Below are 13,802 nucleotides of genomic sequence, written 5' to 3' on the forward strand. Positions count from 1 at the left end.
ATAGTAATACAAGGATTACTGGTGGTCTAATCACTTTTGTTTTCTACAAGCATCCGACTAATTCAGTTCTATGTTAGTTAGGGAAGATTGGGATATATACTAACTATTGTAACTAAGCAGATTGATTAAACACTAGAAAAACGGTACAAACAACAACTGAAAACTAACAATTAGAATTAGTGAGAGCAATAGCCGACCTCAATGATTGTTTAGTTTCATTTGGATGTTGACGGACGAAATTCCTTGAAATCCTTTGAACATCGATTTTGCATTTTATTCTTCGGATTCCAATCTATTGTTAGGAATCTTGCTTGTGGCTGTGGGTTAACGAAAGCTTTTCAAAGTGAGGGTATGTTCCATATAGTGGCCCCTTTCCTGGGAATTCGTTAAATGCATAACAGAGAGCCACTAAGTTTTTTTTTTTTTTTTATTATTGGGGCTGTTTTGAATTTTTTATTTTCTCCAATTTGAATAATTTGATCTTTCAGATTTTTGAGATGAAAATAAAACGATTGTTTCAGTCCTGAGAATTAATCCTGAAGAGGAGCGTGAATATTTTTGGTCTGAAACAACATTGCTAGAGTGTTTAGATGGTTTTTTGGCTATTGTTGATCTGGATGGTATCATCCTATATGTTAGCGAAAGTGTTTCCATCTACCTCGGACTTACACAGGTATGTTACATTTTTCTTTTTCCAAACATAAAGTGGAACTTTTTTTTTGCTTTCATATCCAACTATTCTAAATAAATTTGATTCAGTGAAGAAGAAATAGAAAGTTTGTATCTGTTATTCTTATAAACTCTGTGGAAAATTTCTGATGTTAAAAACCAAAAAAGTAAAATAAAATACTAAAATTCATTAACAGAATAGTTGAAGAGAAAGGAAACATTAGAAGAAGCTATGAAAAGACAAAGCTCGGTACCATAATATATTTATGAGACCATGCTTTCTCATGATTTATTTGTTAGTGCAACTGTTGTCTGTTGGAAATGGTCATAGAGTTTACCATTTCACAATTTGCCACTCATATTTCTTCGCTAATAAAATCACTGGTCTACTAATAGAATTACAAAAAATTTGCTGTAGGAGTCCAAGGATCTAAACTTTTTTCGATGCATTTCGTTAATGCCGAACGTGTGTTTCCGTGTGTTTTTTTCTTACTTTTTGTAAGTAATAATATATATAATGATGTTCTTGAATAATGTATTTAATTATAATCAAAATAATTTATCTTTCGTTTTTTTGTTTTTGAAATACAAAAATTCATTGTTTCGTTTCCTTTAAAAGTGTCAGAATTTCAGCAAAACATAATGTTACGCAACAGTTTCAATCGAAGGAAGGATGGATGAGGGGAAGTTGCCAAATTTGGTTGTTAGGTTCAGGTGCTGGTTTAAGTGTAGAATAGAGCACTAAGACTCTGAAATTGTTGACGTGAGTCATACGTACGGTAAAGTTGTGATTGATGAAGAATGGCATAGTTTGAGATGCTAAGCTCCATTTGACATTCCGCTGCGTGTCTCTTAATCTCTTTCGTTTTTTTTTTTTAACTTGGAGGAGAGTTACCAGCCAAAAAATTGCACTTGCAAACATAGAGTTAGTTAATACTACGTAAGTCAGCATTCCCTAAATTGTTCATCATTGCACATTGTACATTAAATGGTTGAATATGATAAATGTAACTTGTTCTGATTCATTAACTTATGGGTTTAAAATATTTAATTATTGGGTTTACTTTGATCTATGGTTCAAAATTTTCCAGACTGACCTTACGGGGCGTTCATTGAAAGAATTTATTCATACCAGTGATTACGAAGAATATGTAAGCTGTGATACTGGGAGTGCCACCGATCGTGGATGTGGTCGAGTATATACCTTGCGAATGAAATCAGTGATTAGTCCACGAGGCAGAAATCTAAATCTCAAAAATGCTGTATTCAAAGTAGGTTTTAACTGATATTAAGTGATGAGGTTAATTACTAGACGTAATATTTTTTCTTGTTCAGGGTTTGTTTTCTGTTGATTAGCAAACCATCTTTTTTGAGTTCTCAGGTTTGGCTTCTTAATTAGATTAGCTGGTTGTGTAGGCCTATACTGATTTTCAATCTCGGAAACAATAAAAATGTTTATTTACTTCGGAAATTATGTGAAATCAACGTTTCTGCTTTTATACATGGTAAATGATGAGTAGAATAACTAAAAGCATATCGAAATCATGATAAGTTAGTGAATATTGTGTACTACTGTAAATATTAGTCATAACTGAATTATTCAGTAAGTGACTGGGAGACACAAGTTTTCACGTAATATGGGTTGCGGTCGTGGTTTCTGGTCCGTTCCGAGAATTTGATCAAATCTAAATTTCAAATGAATTTCTTTAGCCAATCATTTGCCATATTCGCTCACTGTCCGCTGAGAATGGACGTGTTCGTATCATACAGGCTAGTGCACAACCAGCTGGACAGGGTAATGGCGTTTTTGCAGCTTCAAGAAATGCCGAGGTACAAAATGGCACTTACCTGACGCGGCATACCTATGATATGAAATTTTCATATGTCAGTGAAAGGTTTATAATTTTGCGTATGTTAGTGATACATTTGAAAGTTTCGCGATCAGTGTTTAATTGAGAAATGAAATGAAATGAAATAATGAAAGTAGAAACGACAAATAATAAATATCTCAAAATAATTATATCTCTTAGAACAAACTTACTTGTTCTTTTTGGTATTTCTATAACCTAACCACAAATTGGTAGTTTGAGGTACTGCGGCTGCATTTCATATTTCATTGCACTCGAAGGAGTAGTGTATTTTATTATCTTTAAAAAAACTGTAACTGAATTAAAGAATAAAAAAAATTATTAATTTATAAAAACATTATGAGCAGTTTATAAGTTATTAGCAAAAATGAGTTTTGGAATTAAGTTTGATTACATTGCTCACAAACTGGAAAACGATTATGAAACAACAACTACACTTTTACAGTACTACTTTTTTAAGTTTCAACTATATTCTTCGTCATGAGTCGCGTTCTTTAATGGGTACCTCGTTTTACAATTTGATCCATCCGGCCGATCTTGACGTCGTGGTTGTTTCGATACGTGAAATGCTCACAAAAGGTCACACACGGACACCATACTACCGTTTAATTGGTCTCAATAAATCAGTGTTATGGGTGCAGACCGAAGCAGCTACTGTAAATCATACAACAAAGGGACAAAAAGGACAGTATATCATCTGTTTGCACCAGTTAATTGGGTTAGCATTTAAATTTCAAGTTTCAACAATTTTTTATCTTCTCGACAATTTTATGAGTTTTTTTTTTCTTTTAGTAATTTTATTATTGAGTTCCTTAAATTGAAATAAAACAATTCACGTTATCCGGTTTTGCCTCTCTTATTGCTTCTGTTAGCTTTCTCATCTGTATTATTTTCAAATGAATTTACGGGACTCTCAATCAAACATTTAAATGAAATTGCGTTTGTTAAGAGAAATTAGATGTAGTAAAGAAAAATACATTTGTTGCATAAAATATTGATAAGACACAATATTCAACATATTCAACAAATCTGATCTGAATAATACTAAACTGAGCAGTGAAAGCCTAAAACCTAAAAGAAAAATATTTCTTGTGTAGTAAAGTTGAGTTAGACCAGTGATAAATGAAAAGTTTCCTAGCTTATCACTAATGCGTTTAGTCTTGGTAAACCAGTGTCGGCGAGATATATTGCTGGGATTCAAACATTTTAGTATTAGAAGCTAATTTATTATTCTTTAAGAGAGCACGCAATGTATTTGATTATGTATGAACTTCGTCTAATTATAACGCAAATGTGCATTTTAAGTGAACCCTTCTATTTAAGGCATCAAATTGCTAAAGAGCTTCGCTGTTAGTTAGGTTTATTCATATAAACAGTTTGAGTTGCACTCATACAATTATGATGCAGAAAATTCTTAATTTAGTGAAATAAATTTATAAATTAAAGTACGAAATAACTAAGAAGTCTCGATATCTCATTGTTGAGTAAAGGTTTAAATTTCTATTACTTTTTATACAGATTTAAATGTCTTTCAATCTTTCATCATTATGACTTAAAATTAACTATAAATCTATCATTTGATAACAAAATCATGTTTCCATATCAAAGTGATCATGTGATCATGTAAACTTTAGTACGCAAAGTGAGCGAGATTCGTTTATAAATGCAAATAACAGCAGTGCATCATTTTATCCGGCGCCAATAAAGCAAGAAGTGACAGAAAGCTCGGGTGCGTTACTTTTTTTCCTTCCTTCTTAATTTTTATGATTTTATTGCTCATGAAGTAGAATTTACCGGGCTAAATAACAGTATTAAGACAAAGGAAAATTATTTTTCTGCCAATGATTGCGTAAAATGTTGCTCTTTTATTGTTTTTTTCTTTATTTCGTTCTTTAATAAATTAAAGGACGCATGACCTAGTAAATCTGTCACCCCTTTTGTTTTCATTCTATGAAAAGGACTGAAGCTACGAAAGTTTACCACTGGTCTTAAAGATTCCTGTAATTATTGATACAGTGAGAAGTTCAAATACCTTGAGCTAAATTTGTTGTTTGGTTGTTTGTTCAGCACCTCAAATTATAAAGCTCTGAACGAGTGGTGATTAAATATACGCTCCAATAGATTTCGTGCAGCAGTATTTTTTGATTTAATGGTAGTCAGCACCATTAATTTAAATGGATCGTTGTATGGTGGATTGCTTACAAATGCACTAGTTAATTTAAAAGTTAACTTAAAAAATTACGCAGAAAGATAGCAAATTATCAAGTTTTTGAAATGAATAGTAGCAAAATCTGGCTAAGTTCTTGGAGTGAAACTTGATCTCGTTCTTGATTTCATTTTATGATGTTTTACCTTGAAAGATTTTTTGTTCATCAGTCATATGTAAGTAGAAAAATCTTTGCAGAACCAATGAGGAGCAGTTACAATGAAGTATTACAGTGGCTTTTTCGTGCTCAGCAAAGTAGCAAATCCCCTCCAGGATCGTTACTTTTCGGAAATGAAAGCAATAAAAGTATGTACTTCATATGTGCTATGTACTATTTGTATACTTATGTGTATTTCATCCTTTTTTCGATGGTAGAATATTCCTTGTATTTTTTCGGTGGATGCTAAATTGAAGATAGGAACTAGTGTTTCGCACCTTTGACATCAAAAATGATATTGCAATTATTGCGAAACGCATGAGTTGTGCATTGCAGATCTGTAGATATGTTTTAAAATTAATTATGCGGATTTTTTTTTATTCGGCTAAAAAAAGACTGTGATTTATTATCTGTAGCATGTCAAAAAAAAAGTATTCATAACAATTCGTTTATTTGCTATCAATTACTTTAATTAATTATTTAAATCGTATTTGCTATTAATTACTTATTAATTAAATACATATACTTACAATAGCCTTTTTCTAGTAATCCTTGTAAAAATCAATGAATCTCAGTGATTTTTTTTTGCTTCAATTTAAAGGTTAATTGATCTATGGCTGAAGAAATCTTTCGTTGATTTTCACGGATTTACAAAAATATTCCCCCAATTTTCCATAAAAGTTCCTGCAAGATTGGTACTCAACAATTAATACTTTCTTAGTTGTTTTTTCCAATTTCCAAGGTTTTGATTTTTTTTATTCTTTTTTTTTAGTTTGGTTCTCTGCCAAAATTAGCGCTAATTTGCAGTTTTTTTTAGATCGTATCGAGTACAACAGCGAATCAACAGCAACACGAGTCGAAATCACCAATTACGGTACAAAAAACGGTATTACAGTATCAGGTGCTAGCAATTATGTTTATGAAAACAATTCGAACAATGCATTTGTACATAACGGTTCGTTTTTAACAAGCTTCCTAAGTTTTTTTGTTTTTTGCCATTATTTTTAACCATTAAATAACCATCTGGTTATCAACCCCTTTAAAACATGTACCAATATGGAGTTTATTTATCTGATACTGCTTTTAAATTCTTGTCAAATCCGCATGAATAAAATTGCCTTGTCATCAAAATGAAAACGTTGGAAATTACCTGTAGTAGAACAGGTATCATTTTGGTAAATCCCACATCTTTTTATTTTCATTCTCATTCTGCTTACCTTTATTTCCGGTACATTTTATTGAAATTTATTTAAATTTGTGAAAGTGAAAAGTAAAAGAAAGTATGTATTATTTGAAGTCTCCTGGAAAGTTTAATAAATGAATTAATTAAAAGCAATGAATCTTTCGATCGGTAACATTATAAGTGGATCGGGAAGTCAGTTTTTGAATCTATTTTGAGAATATTAACAATTTTGCATGTTATGTTGAATTCGCGCATGCAAATTTTTTGAATCCTTTTTCAGGGAATGGAGGAGCAGAATTCCATGCATTTGCTACTGAAATTGACCGATGTCGACTACGGACAAACAATGTTCGAGCAAATTGTGGTGGAGGACCAACTAATGGAAATATACGTAATTGCACTAATCATTGCTTTCAAACTGATTTTTCAGAATCCACAACAGCAGCGATTTTAAACACTGTACGATTATCTGCGGTTTCAACAGCCGGTAATACTTTTCATTATTCTAAAATGTAGAATGTCCATCTGTTTGGTTACATCATTGCTTTCCTCAAGGGTATATACTGGGAGTGGTGTCATGAGGTTGAATCCAAGTGTGATATTTGCTACTTGCGAACCTTTACGAAAGACCATGCGAAATTTGGCAACTTCCTCATACAATCTAATCTGTGATTGAATCAGGCAGGTCAGCTCAACCGCTGAACTATATTGTGGCTCCTTCTCATAGTAATGCCTCGTAAAATCATGTTCCTTAGACGGCACGATTGTTAGAGATTCTGATAATCTTTATGTTTAGAGCTATTTACCTCTTTTATATGATTGCTGATTTCCTTATTCTCTTTTGATATTTGGCCCGGGGATCTGATTCTGAGTGCACAACACTTGCAGTTAAATTGCTTGATAATTGCTCCTTTCTTTTTGCAAAAATTTACTGGTGATTTAGGAACGGGAACTGTAAACTGAACATCCCCGAAGTTGCCTGTATTTCTCAAACAACATTATAAAATTCATGTTTTATCATTCGGAGATTTTTTGAAAACAAAGAAAAGAAATGTGTCGTGATCAAAATAAAACGGGGGGACGGAAATATACGGAGAATGGTGTGAGGTTTTAAAAGATTACTTTCCTTATGCAAAAACAAGGACTGAGACAAAGAAAAACTTGTATATATTTATAGATGCATATTTACTGCCACAAAATAACATTAATACTGGGGCAACAACTGTAACTGCAACCGGACGAAGTTCAGGCAATATTTTCCCTACTTTATCTACTAAAGGTACTCAGTATTCACGTTCCATGACATGCTACGATCCTTATCTTAACAACAGTATTACTGCTGCTACAGCAACCTCTTCTAATACCATACTTGCTTTCAACAATAATTCCATCCACATGCAATCAAACCTGTCCACAAGTCCAATGAACTGTACTACAGAAATTCCACGAGTCGCTTATAATAAGGAAAATGGTGGTAATGGTAAGTGAAAATACTCTTATTTTAAATTTGCCTTGATTAGTCACAGAGACAAGCAGATTTTTTCGGTGTGCATGTTTTGAGAATATACCCTTTCGTTCTTCGACTTGGTCATTCAATGTTACTCTCTCATTTTGACCGAAATTTCAGATACGATAGAAGGTACTGATGATTGGCAAATGTTTGCACCGTTTGTAGCCCATGATGACATGATGCAACTGTCAACGGACTTACAGGGACTTTTACCGGACTTTAACTTTGTTGATTGGATACCATCAGATCCAGCCCCACTACCAAGTTTACCTGCAGAAGAAAGGGTAAAATAAAAAATTGGTCAAAATCGGAAATATAAAGGAAAAGGAAAATATTAAAAGTTCGCAATAATGAGTTGAGAAAAGAAGGAAAGGATTATGACTGAGATTGGCAAAATTTTGGAGTAAAAAGTCTTCATATATATTAGTTTTTTATTAAATTAGTTTCAAAATTATTTTAGCTTGATTTATTTTATGATGTTTTAGGGTATGACACTATTGGGGAATGTGTCGATACCGATGCAAATGGCATTCGATCGATCGAATATATATGCAAATTCTAGCATTCCGCTTCTTTCAAAACCAAATACTCGTGGTCTTCCTGGTAAGTTTATTCGATCACATAACCTATTATAACATTTGGAGCCTCAATTCGAGTAATAAAATTCTTTTCAGCTACTCCATGGCGCCAACTTCAACAGCAGAATCAGCAATGTCATCAAGAGAATATGAACACTGGAACAGCAACAGCGACTCCATGGTTAGAAGTAGAACTTACAGCAACATATACTCGATCTAACGATTATCCTTCTGGAATGTTTCATCGAAATAATTCTACTGCTTCTATGCAATAATAGCAACATTCACTCAGTTTACCTTTGAAGTTACTGTAGTAAGATAAGCCTGAACTTTCATTGACAGGTAGGAAATTTCTTCGCACACTTTCCTGTATTTAACGTTAGCATAATTTAGTTCAATATTACTTACTGCTGTTTTTATATAAAATAATATGAAATGAGTGTTCGATTTTATGTCCTCCTTATGAAATATATTTATTTAATGCCTTTTGTTACTGATTTTTACCACTCTCAGTCTCTTTTCGACGGGTCGGCTTTGGCTACTGTTATTACTTTCACGAAAGCTGGGAAGCATGCCTAGAAATCTCCTGCATTGAAATAATCGAAAGATTCCGACAATTAATTTAGAAATGCTGGGGGAGTTCTCCGGATACTCCAGGTATTAAGATTTTCTATTTGGAATTCTATCTCTTTGATTTAATAAATTGCTGAAAGTATACGATAGGTGTCATATGTTGATGCCTTTCATGGAAATGTTTAGTTATGCATTTTGGTGGTATACTTTCCGGTTTTCAATTTTTTATGCTCCCGTTCCATCTTTCCCTTTCAAAATTTTCCATTCAACGATTTCAAAAAGTATAAGTTTGTTCTTTTTCCATCTTTGTTTTTCCTAATCCACTTTGGTTCGGTGTCAGTGAATGTTTCTTATTACTACTTGTTCGTTATTTTGAGTTCGGTTCTTGCCTTTTCTTTCATTCTTTTTGTTTTAACCGGGTAGCATGCCTTTCTTTGTCATTTCTTTCAAATTTTAACCATTATGGTTGTTTGCCTGAAATTTTTTGCTATTATCATTTCTCTTATTCATTGGGTATAGCACAAAATATCGGGATATTAAATTATGTGTAGTAGATTGAGAGCATTCTCGGGTGCTATGTAGTTTTGATAATTCTTTCGACTGAAAAAAGCTTTATGCCTCGGAAATCATGTCATTTAAGTTAATGGAATTTCGAGTTTCTCCAAAATTTCCCATCTTGATTAAAAATTATGGCTGTTTTTGGTAAAGAGTGTTCAACCAAATTATTTCAGTTATGAATTTCGAAGTACATTTTCCAATTTTGAAAATGAATCTCTTTTATTATCACTTCAAATAATCCCTGAAATTAGTGAAACAGCGCAGAATTTATTATTTTCTTTTCAGTTGAATAGTTTATTTTTTCTTATGCATTATCATTTCAATTAAAAAAAACGAAAACAATCTTTTGAGTACATTTATGTTAATCGCTAAATTTGTTTTTATATCATTCATCTGCTATACCCAATATATTGCAAAATATTGCATTTTTTTTTCCTCAAGTTGCCAGTTTAGTGAAGTTGTTATTTTCCATCAGCTAATTTGTATTTGTATTATCATGATTTTTTTTTCTGTTTTTAAGAAAGCTAATGTAATTACTCATTTGGTATTGTAAAGAAAAAAAAGTGCTTGTAATAGCATCTATTATTTTGTCAAGTTTTTATTGTTGAAAACTTTTCATATCCGGTATTTATGAATTTGCCACACACATAGATCCGGTATACCTCAATGAAATTTTTGTTATCATGTTCGTTTGTTTCTTCATCCCTTTCTTCCTGTTGAAATCAGCGAATAAAACGTTTGATTGTTATTTCATCTCTATGATATACATTGTTATTTCATCTCTGTGATATACATTATGATATATATTATATGCAAAATGTTTGATTAATATCTTTTTTCTTTTACTTTCGAGGAAACCAATTTTTTTTTCCACTTGTCTAAATTCTTTTTTTTTCTTCTGATGATTCAATTATTAAATAGTTTACTCGTTATTACTTTTGTATGTCTCACTAGAGAGACTAAACAAAAGCTCTTTAATATACTGGGAAATTTTCTGCAATGTACATGTCAAAAAAAAGTTTTAAATTATTTTAGAATTCTTCGAGTGCTTCTCTTTTACAATTTGATGATCTAATCTACTTTGAAATGACGAGAAGACTTGATTTTATATAAATCAGTTTTGTCTTGGAGCTTTCCACTGTTAGATATTTCAATTTTAGATGTTTAGATATTTGGTGAGGTTGGTAGTCAGAAAAAAAGAATTTAGTTATGGAAGTATTTAGTGGAAAAAAAGTCTGTCCTGGAATATTTGGTCCATGATTTCGGGATTTGTTTTTTTCAGCATCCAAATTTTGTGTGGAAAAAAAGGGAAAAACTTAACGGTTAGAATGCGTTATTGTGTTACAATGGGTCGTGGTATGGAACCGTTCGTGAGGAAACAACTGGAACAAATTCAGGTAATACATTTCAATATCTCTACCAATGTTTCCTGAATGTTGGAGAAGAGGATGGTGAAAACGTCGTATCTCGACGGATGATATAACAGAGATTCGTGGAAAGTTCAACTTCGCTGAGATATTATCACAAGACCAAATGGTCTAAAGCAGTGTTGCAGTAATTAGCAAATACATGAACTGGTGCCATTTACGTTGGCATCGAAATATTGACGTTAGATCATGTCAGGTAGGCCATCTTGTCTCACTCAAGAAACATTGCATCATCGAACGGATTCTGTTGTTGTTTTGGTATACAGTGCTATTGTCACTCTGGTATATAGTTGTTCTGGTATATAATGTTATTGTGCTGAAACATAATAATATTGATTATAAAGAAGTGGGAACTGAGATTAATTTGGAACATGAACTGCTAGAAATAAATCATTTTTATCTTACTTCTAAATATCACTGAAAGAATATAATTGGCAATGCTTGCAGGATGTGAAAATTGATGAAATTATTATGGAAGGCAAAATGCTGTTTGATGCGAGCAATTCCAATAAACTGTACAATTTACGGTGTGTGGAAAGATTGTTCATGGTAGCAGCTTTCGAAATGATCGATCGCAGCTGGAATAAGCGACGTAAGTAATTTACCGTAACTTTTCATTATTTTATTGTGTTACTAGTACATATATGGGTATTTTCTTGAATAAGAATAATTCATATTTATAATTTTGTATAACTTGTTTTGGAATGTTGCATAATTTTTCTGCTTTTAAGAGCTATTCGATAAGCTGTTCAGTTTGTGTGGTAGGAATTCCAATTCCTCGTTGAATTCTACTTGTGAAGCAGCTTTCAATTCTTTGCTTTGTTGTGAAGAGCCAACACATAGTAGAACTTTCCGTGTATCGCTCAAAACAACTGGAAAATGGCGCCGGAAAATTGATACTGAGGTATTCGGCAGAAATGAATGTTTATAGTCATTTGTTTGTCTTAAATTAGGTTGCTATAGCTTCTTTCTTTTATTAGTGGCCTTTGACTGCTGCAACGTTTCCTTAACCATGAAATTCATAGAATAAAAGCTGTACGGGAACCGTGATAATATAACTTGGAATTCTTTGTCCTTATCAGACTTTGTCGATTCTCTTATGCGACCATTCAAGAAATAGATTTCGCGGAACTTTTTCGACTATGTGCCAAATGTGGTGTGTTAACTTTTAGCGGAAACTATTCATATCATTCGTTAAGTCAAATATTTTAACAATTGATGAAGATTTTTTAACCTTAATTCTACAGAAGCTCTCTGCAAGTATTGCTCGTCACATCAAACAAATGTCTGGTTTCAACAGTTCACTTCATTTTGCTGCTATTGAAATTTGTGTACATTTGTCAGAAAAATACATCTTCATTGGTATACCGATCACTCGGTTAGTATATAAATGATTACTTTTCTTATTTTATCGTGGCAAATGAAGAAAAAGAGAAATCTAGTTCCAAACATTTCACTATTTCAATATATAATTTAGAATTTATGATATAACGCGCTTCAGTTCAAAATGTTTTCTTGCCTCTTCTTGTGAAAATATTTTTGAGTAGCAGTACTACATGAAACTTGACAGGAGCATCTTTCAATCTGTTTGCATGTTTTAGCGTTTATGACAGTATGTAGTTCAACATTTTTATTACATTCCATTTTCAAATTGCAGAGAACGTTTGTCTCAGCGACGTTATTTGCTGAACAATTCACTGCGTTCAACAACAGTAGATGCTATGTTATCCATGGCCAACATTCAAGATGGTGACATTGTTGCTGATCTGACATGTGGTTCTTCTTCTATCTTGTTGCAAGCAGCACACGATTTCCATGATAGGGGAAGCTATTTTCTCAATTTCATTAGAAAATTAGTAAATTAAGAAACTTTCTCTAGGTATTCATTTTCATTTCTTCCAACAACACAAATGAAAAGCTTTGAATACCTTTTAGTGGGATGGGAATTCCTGAATTGAATTTTTTTTCTGAGAAATTCATCGTTGTAATTAATCCTGAATCGCATCGAAAGTGGGTTTTCGTTTTAATAAAAACAAAAAATGAATTTGGAATTTTATTTCATCTCTTATGGATTTTACATCATCCCTTACATAGATTTTCCATTATCATATATCTGTCGTTCTGCGAATGATAATTCATTTGGTTTTTTGGATCTTGATACTTTTAGGTTTTTCTTTTGGGTATGGATTTCTCTTCGGATGTTTTACAACAGTCATTGCAAAATTTGGATTATTTACGGAAAAATTATAATGCAGAACTATCAATCGACCTAATTTGCATGGATTTATTTAGCGGTGGAATTTTACTACATTCGTATTATCTTTTGCTGTGATATATCTGCAGCTATGCACTAGGCATAACCGAAAAATATATAGGACATTGAACAGATGTTGAACAACTTTATTTGATCCGCTTCTTGTTAGGCTGTGCTGCTGGCTTAAATCATTCGCCATTAGGTGGCTAGCGCGGGTCACTTCAGATAGTTTAATCAGCGTTTTTTGCGTTACATTCCTCCTTGATTCGATATTTTTTAAATGTTTTCCCTAATACTTGCCAGTCTGAATAAACTAATTTGCTTTTCATTTGTGACAAATTTCAAATTCAAAATATTTTCATGCTAATGTATATCTTATGATTAGTACGACATTTTAGACTGTTTGAAATATGCAATGGTTGATCACATTATATCAGATATTCCGTTTGGTCAACGCTATGGAACGGATCAATCTGCCTTGCGAACTTTGCAACGTATCTGTGACATCTTCTCGAAGCACGTTTTTTTTTTTTCTTGTCTCAATTTTCTCTTCAAATTTAATGAAATTTGGGGGATGTCAAACTTGCTGTATGGATGGATAAACTACTTGTCTTCCTTTTAATAATATTAGTCTTCGAAATACTTGTGTAAGTCTTTATTTGAATTGGACAATGATGGACTACATTGTCTTAAATGAATCGACAATGGATAAAATATGAACGTTTTATTTATTTATCCGTCAAACACCGAACAGTGGGGTAGTTTCGGTAAACTAATTCTCAAAGTGTGGCGTAGATCTATTTTATAAATTGTTTCGGT

The 13,802-nt window shown here is 32.4% G+C and overlaps 2 protein-coding genes across 2 annotated transcripts in view; both read left to right on the forward strand.

Annotated features, from left to right (window-relative positions):
* LOAG_17690 (CBR-HIF-1 protein) overlaps positions 1–8,498 on the forward strand; it is a gene marked incomplete at its 5' end in the record, with an annotated part of 9,785 nt that extends 1,287 nt beyond the window's left edge. The window contains 12 exons of the mRNA XM_020450355.1: positions 522–673; positions 1,761–1,940; positions 2,380–2,564; positions 2,998–3,255; positions 4,172–4,266; positions 4,942–5,049; positions 5,718–5,855; positions 6,364–6,570; positions 7,261–7,563; positions 7,711–7,877; positions 8,079–8,196; positions 8,268–8,498. Coding sequence (XP_020305978.1) covers positions 522–673; positions 1,761–1,940; positions 2,380–2,564; positions 2,998–3,255; positions 4,172–4,266; positions 4,942–5,049; positions 5,718–5,855; positions 6,364–6,570; positions 7,261–7,563; positions 7,711–7,877; positions 8,079–8,196; positions 8,268–8,446 — 2,090 coding nt within the window. The 3' untranslated portion in view covers positions 8,447–8,498. The remainder of the gene's footprint in view (positions 1–521; positions 674–1,760; positions 1,941–2,379; positions 2,565–2,997; positions 3,256–4,171; positions 4,267–4,941; positions 5,050–5,717; positions 5,856–6,363; positions 6,571–7,260; positions 7,564–7,710; positions 7,878–8,078; positions 8,197–8,267) is intronic.
* Positions 8,499–10,630: 2,132 nt separating this feature from the next.
* Positions 10,631–12,594, forward strand: LOAG_07887 (hypothetical protein; the record flags this gene model as incomplete). Its single annotated transcript, XM_003143419.2, has 5 exons — positions 10,631–10,699; positions 11,177–11,321; positions 11,461–11,633; positions 11,977–12,107; positions 12,387–12,594. 5 exons carry the CDS (start codon positions 10,631–10,633, stop codon positions 12,592–12,594), a joined length of 726 nt encoding a protein of 241 aa, XP_003143467.2.
* Positions 12,595–13,802: the final 1,208 nt, after the last annotated feature.

Source organism: Loa loa (assembly GCF_000183805.2).
Source record: "Loa loa unplaced genomic scaffold supercont3.114, whole genome shotgun sequence".
NCBI classification, from domain to species: domain Eukaryota; kingdom Metazoa; phylum Nematoda; class Chromadorea; order Rhabditida; family Onchocercidae; genus Loa; species Loa loa.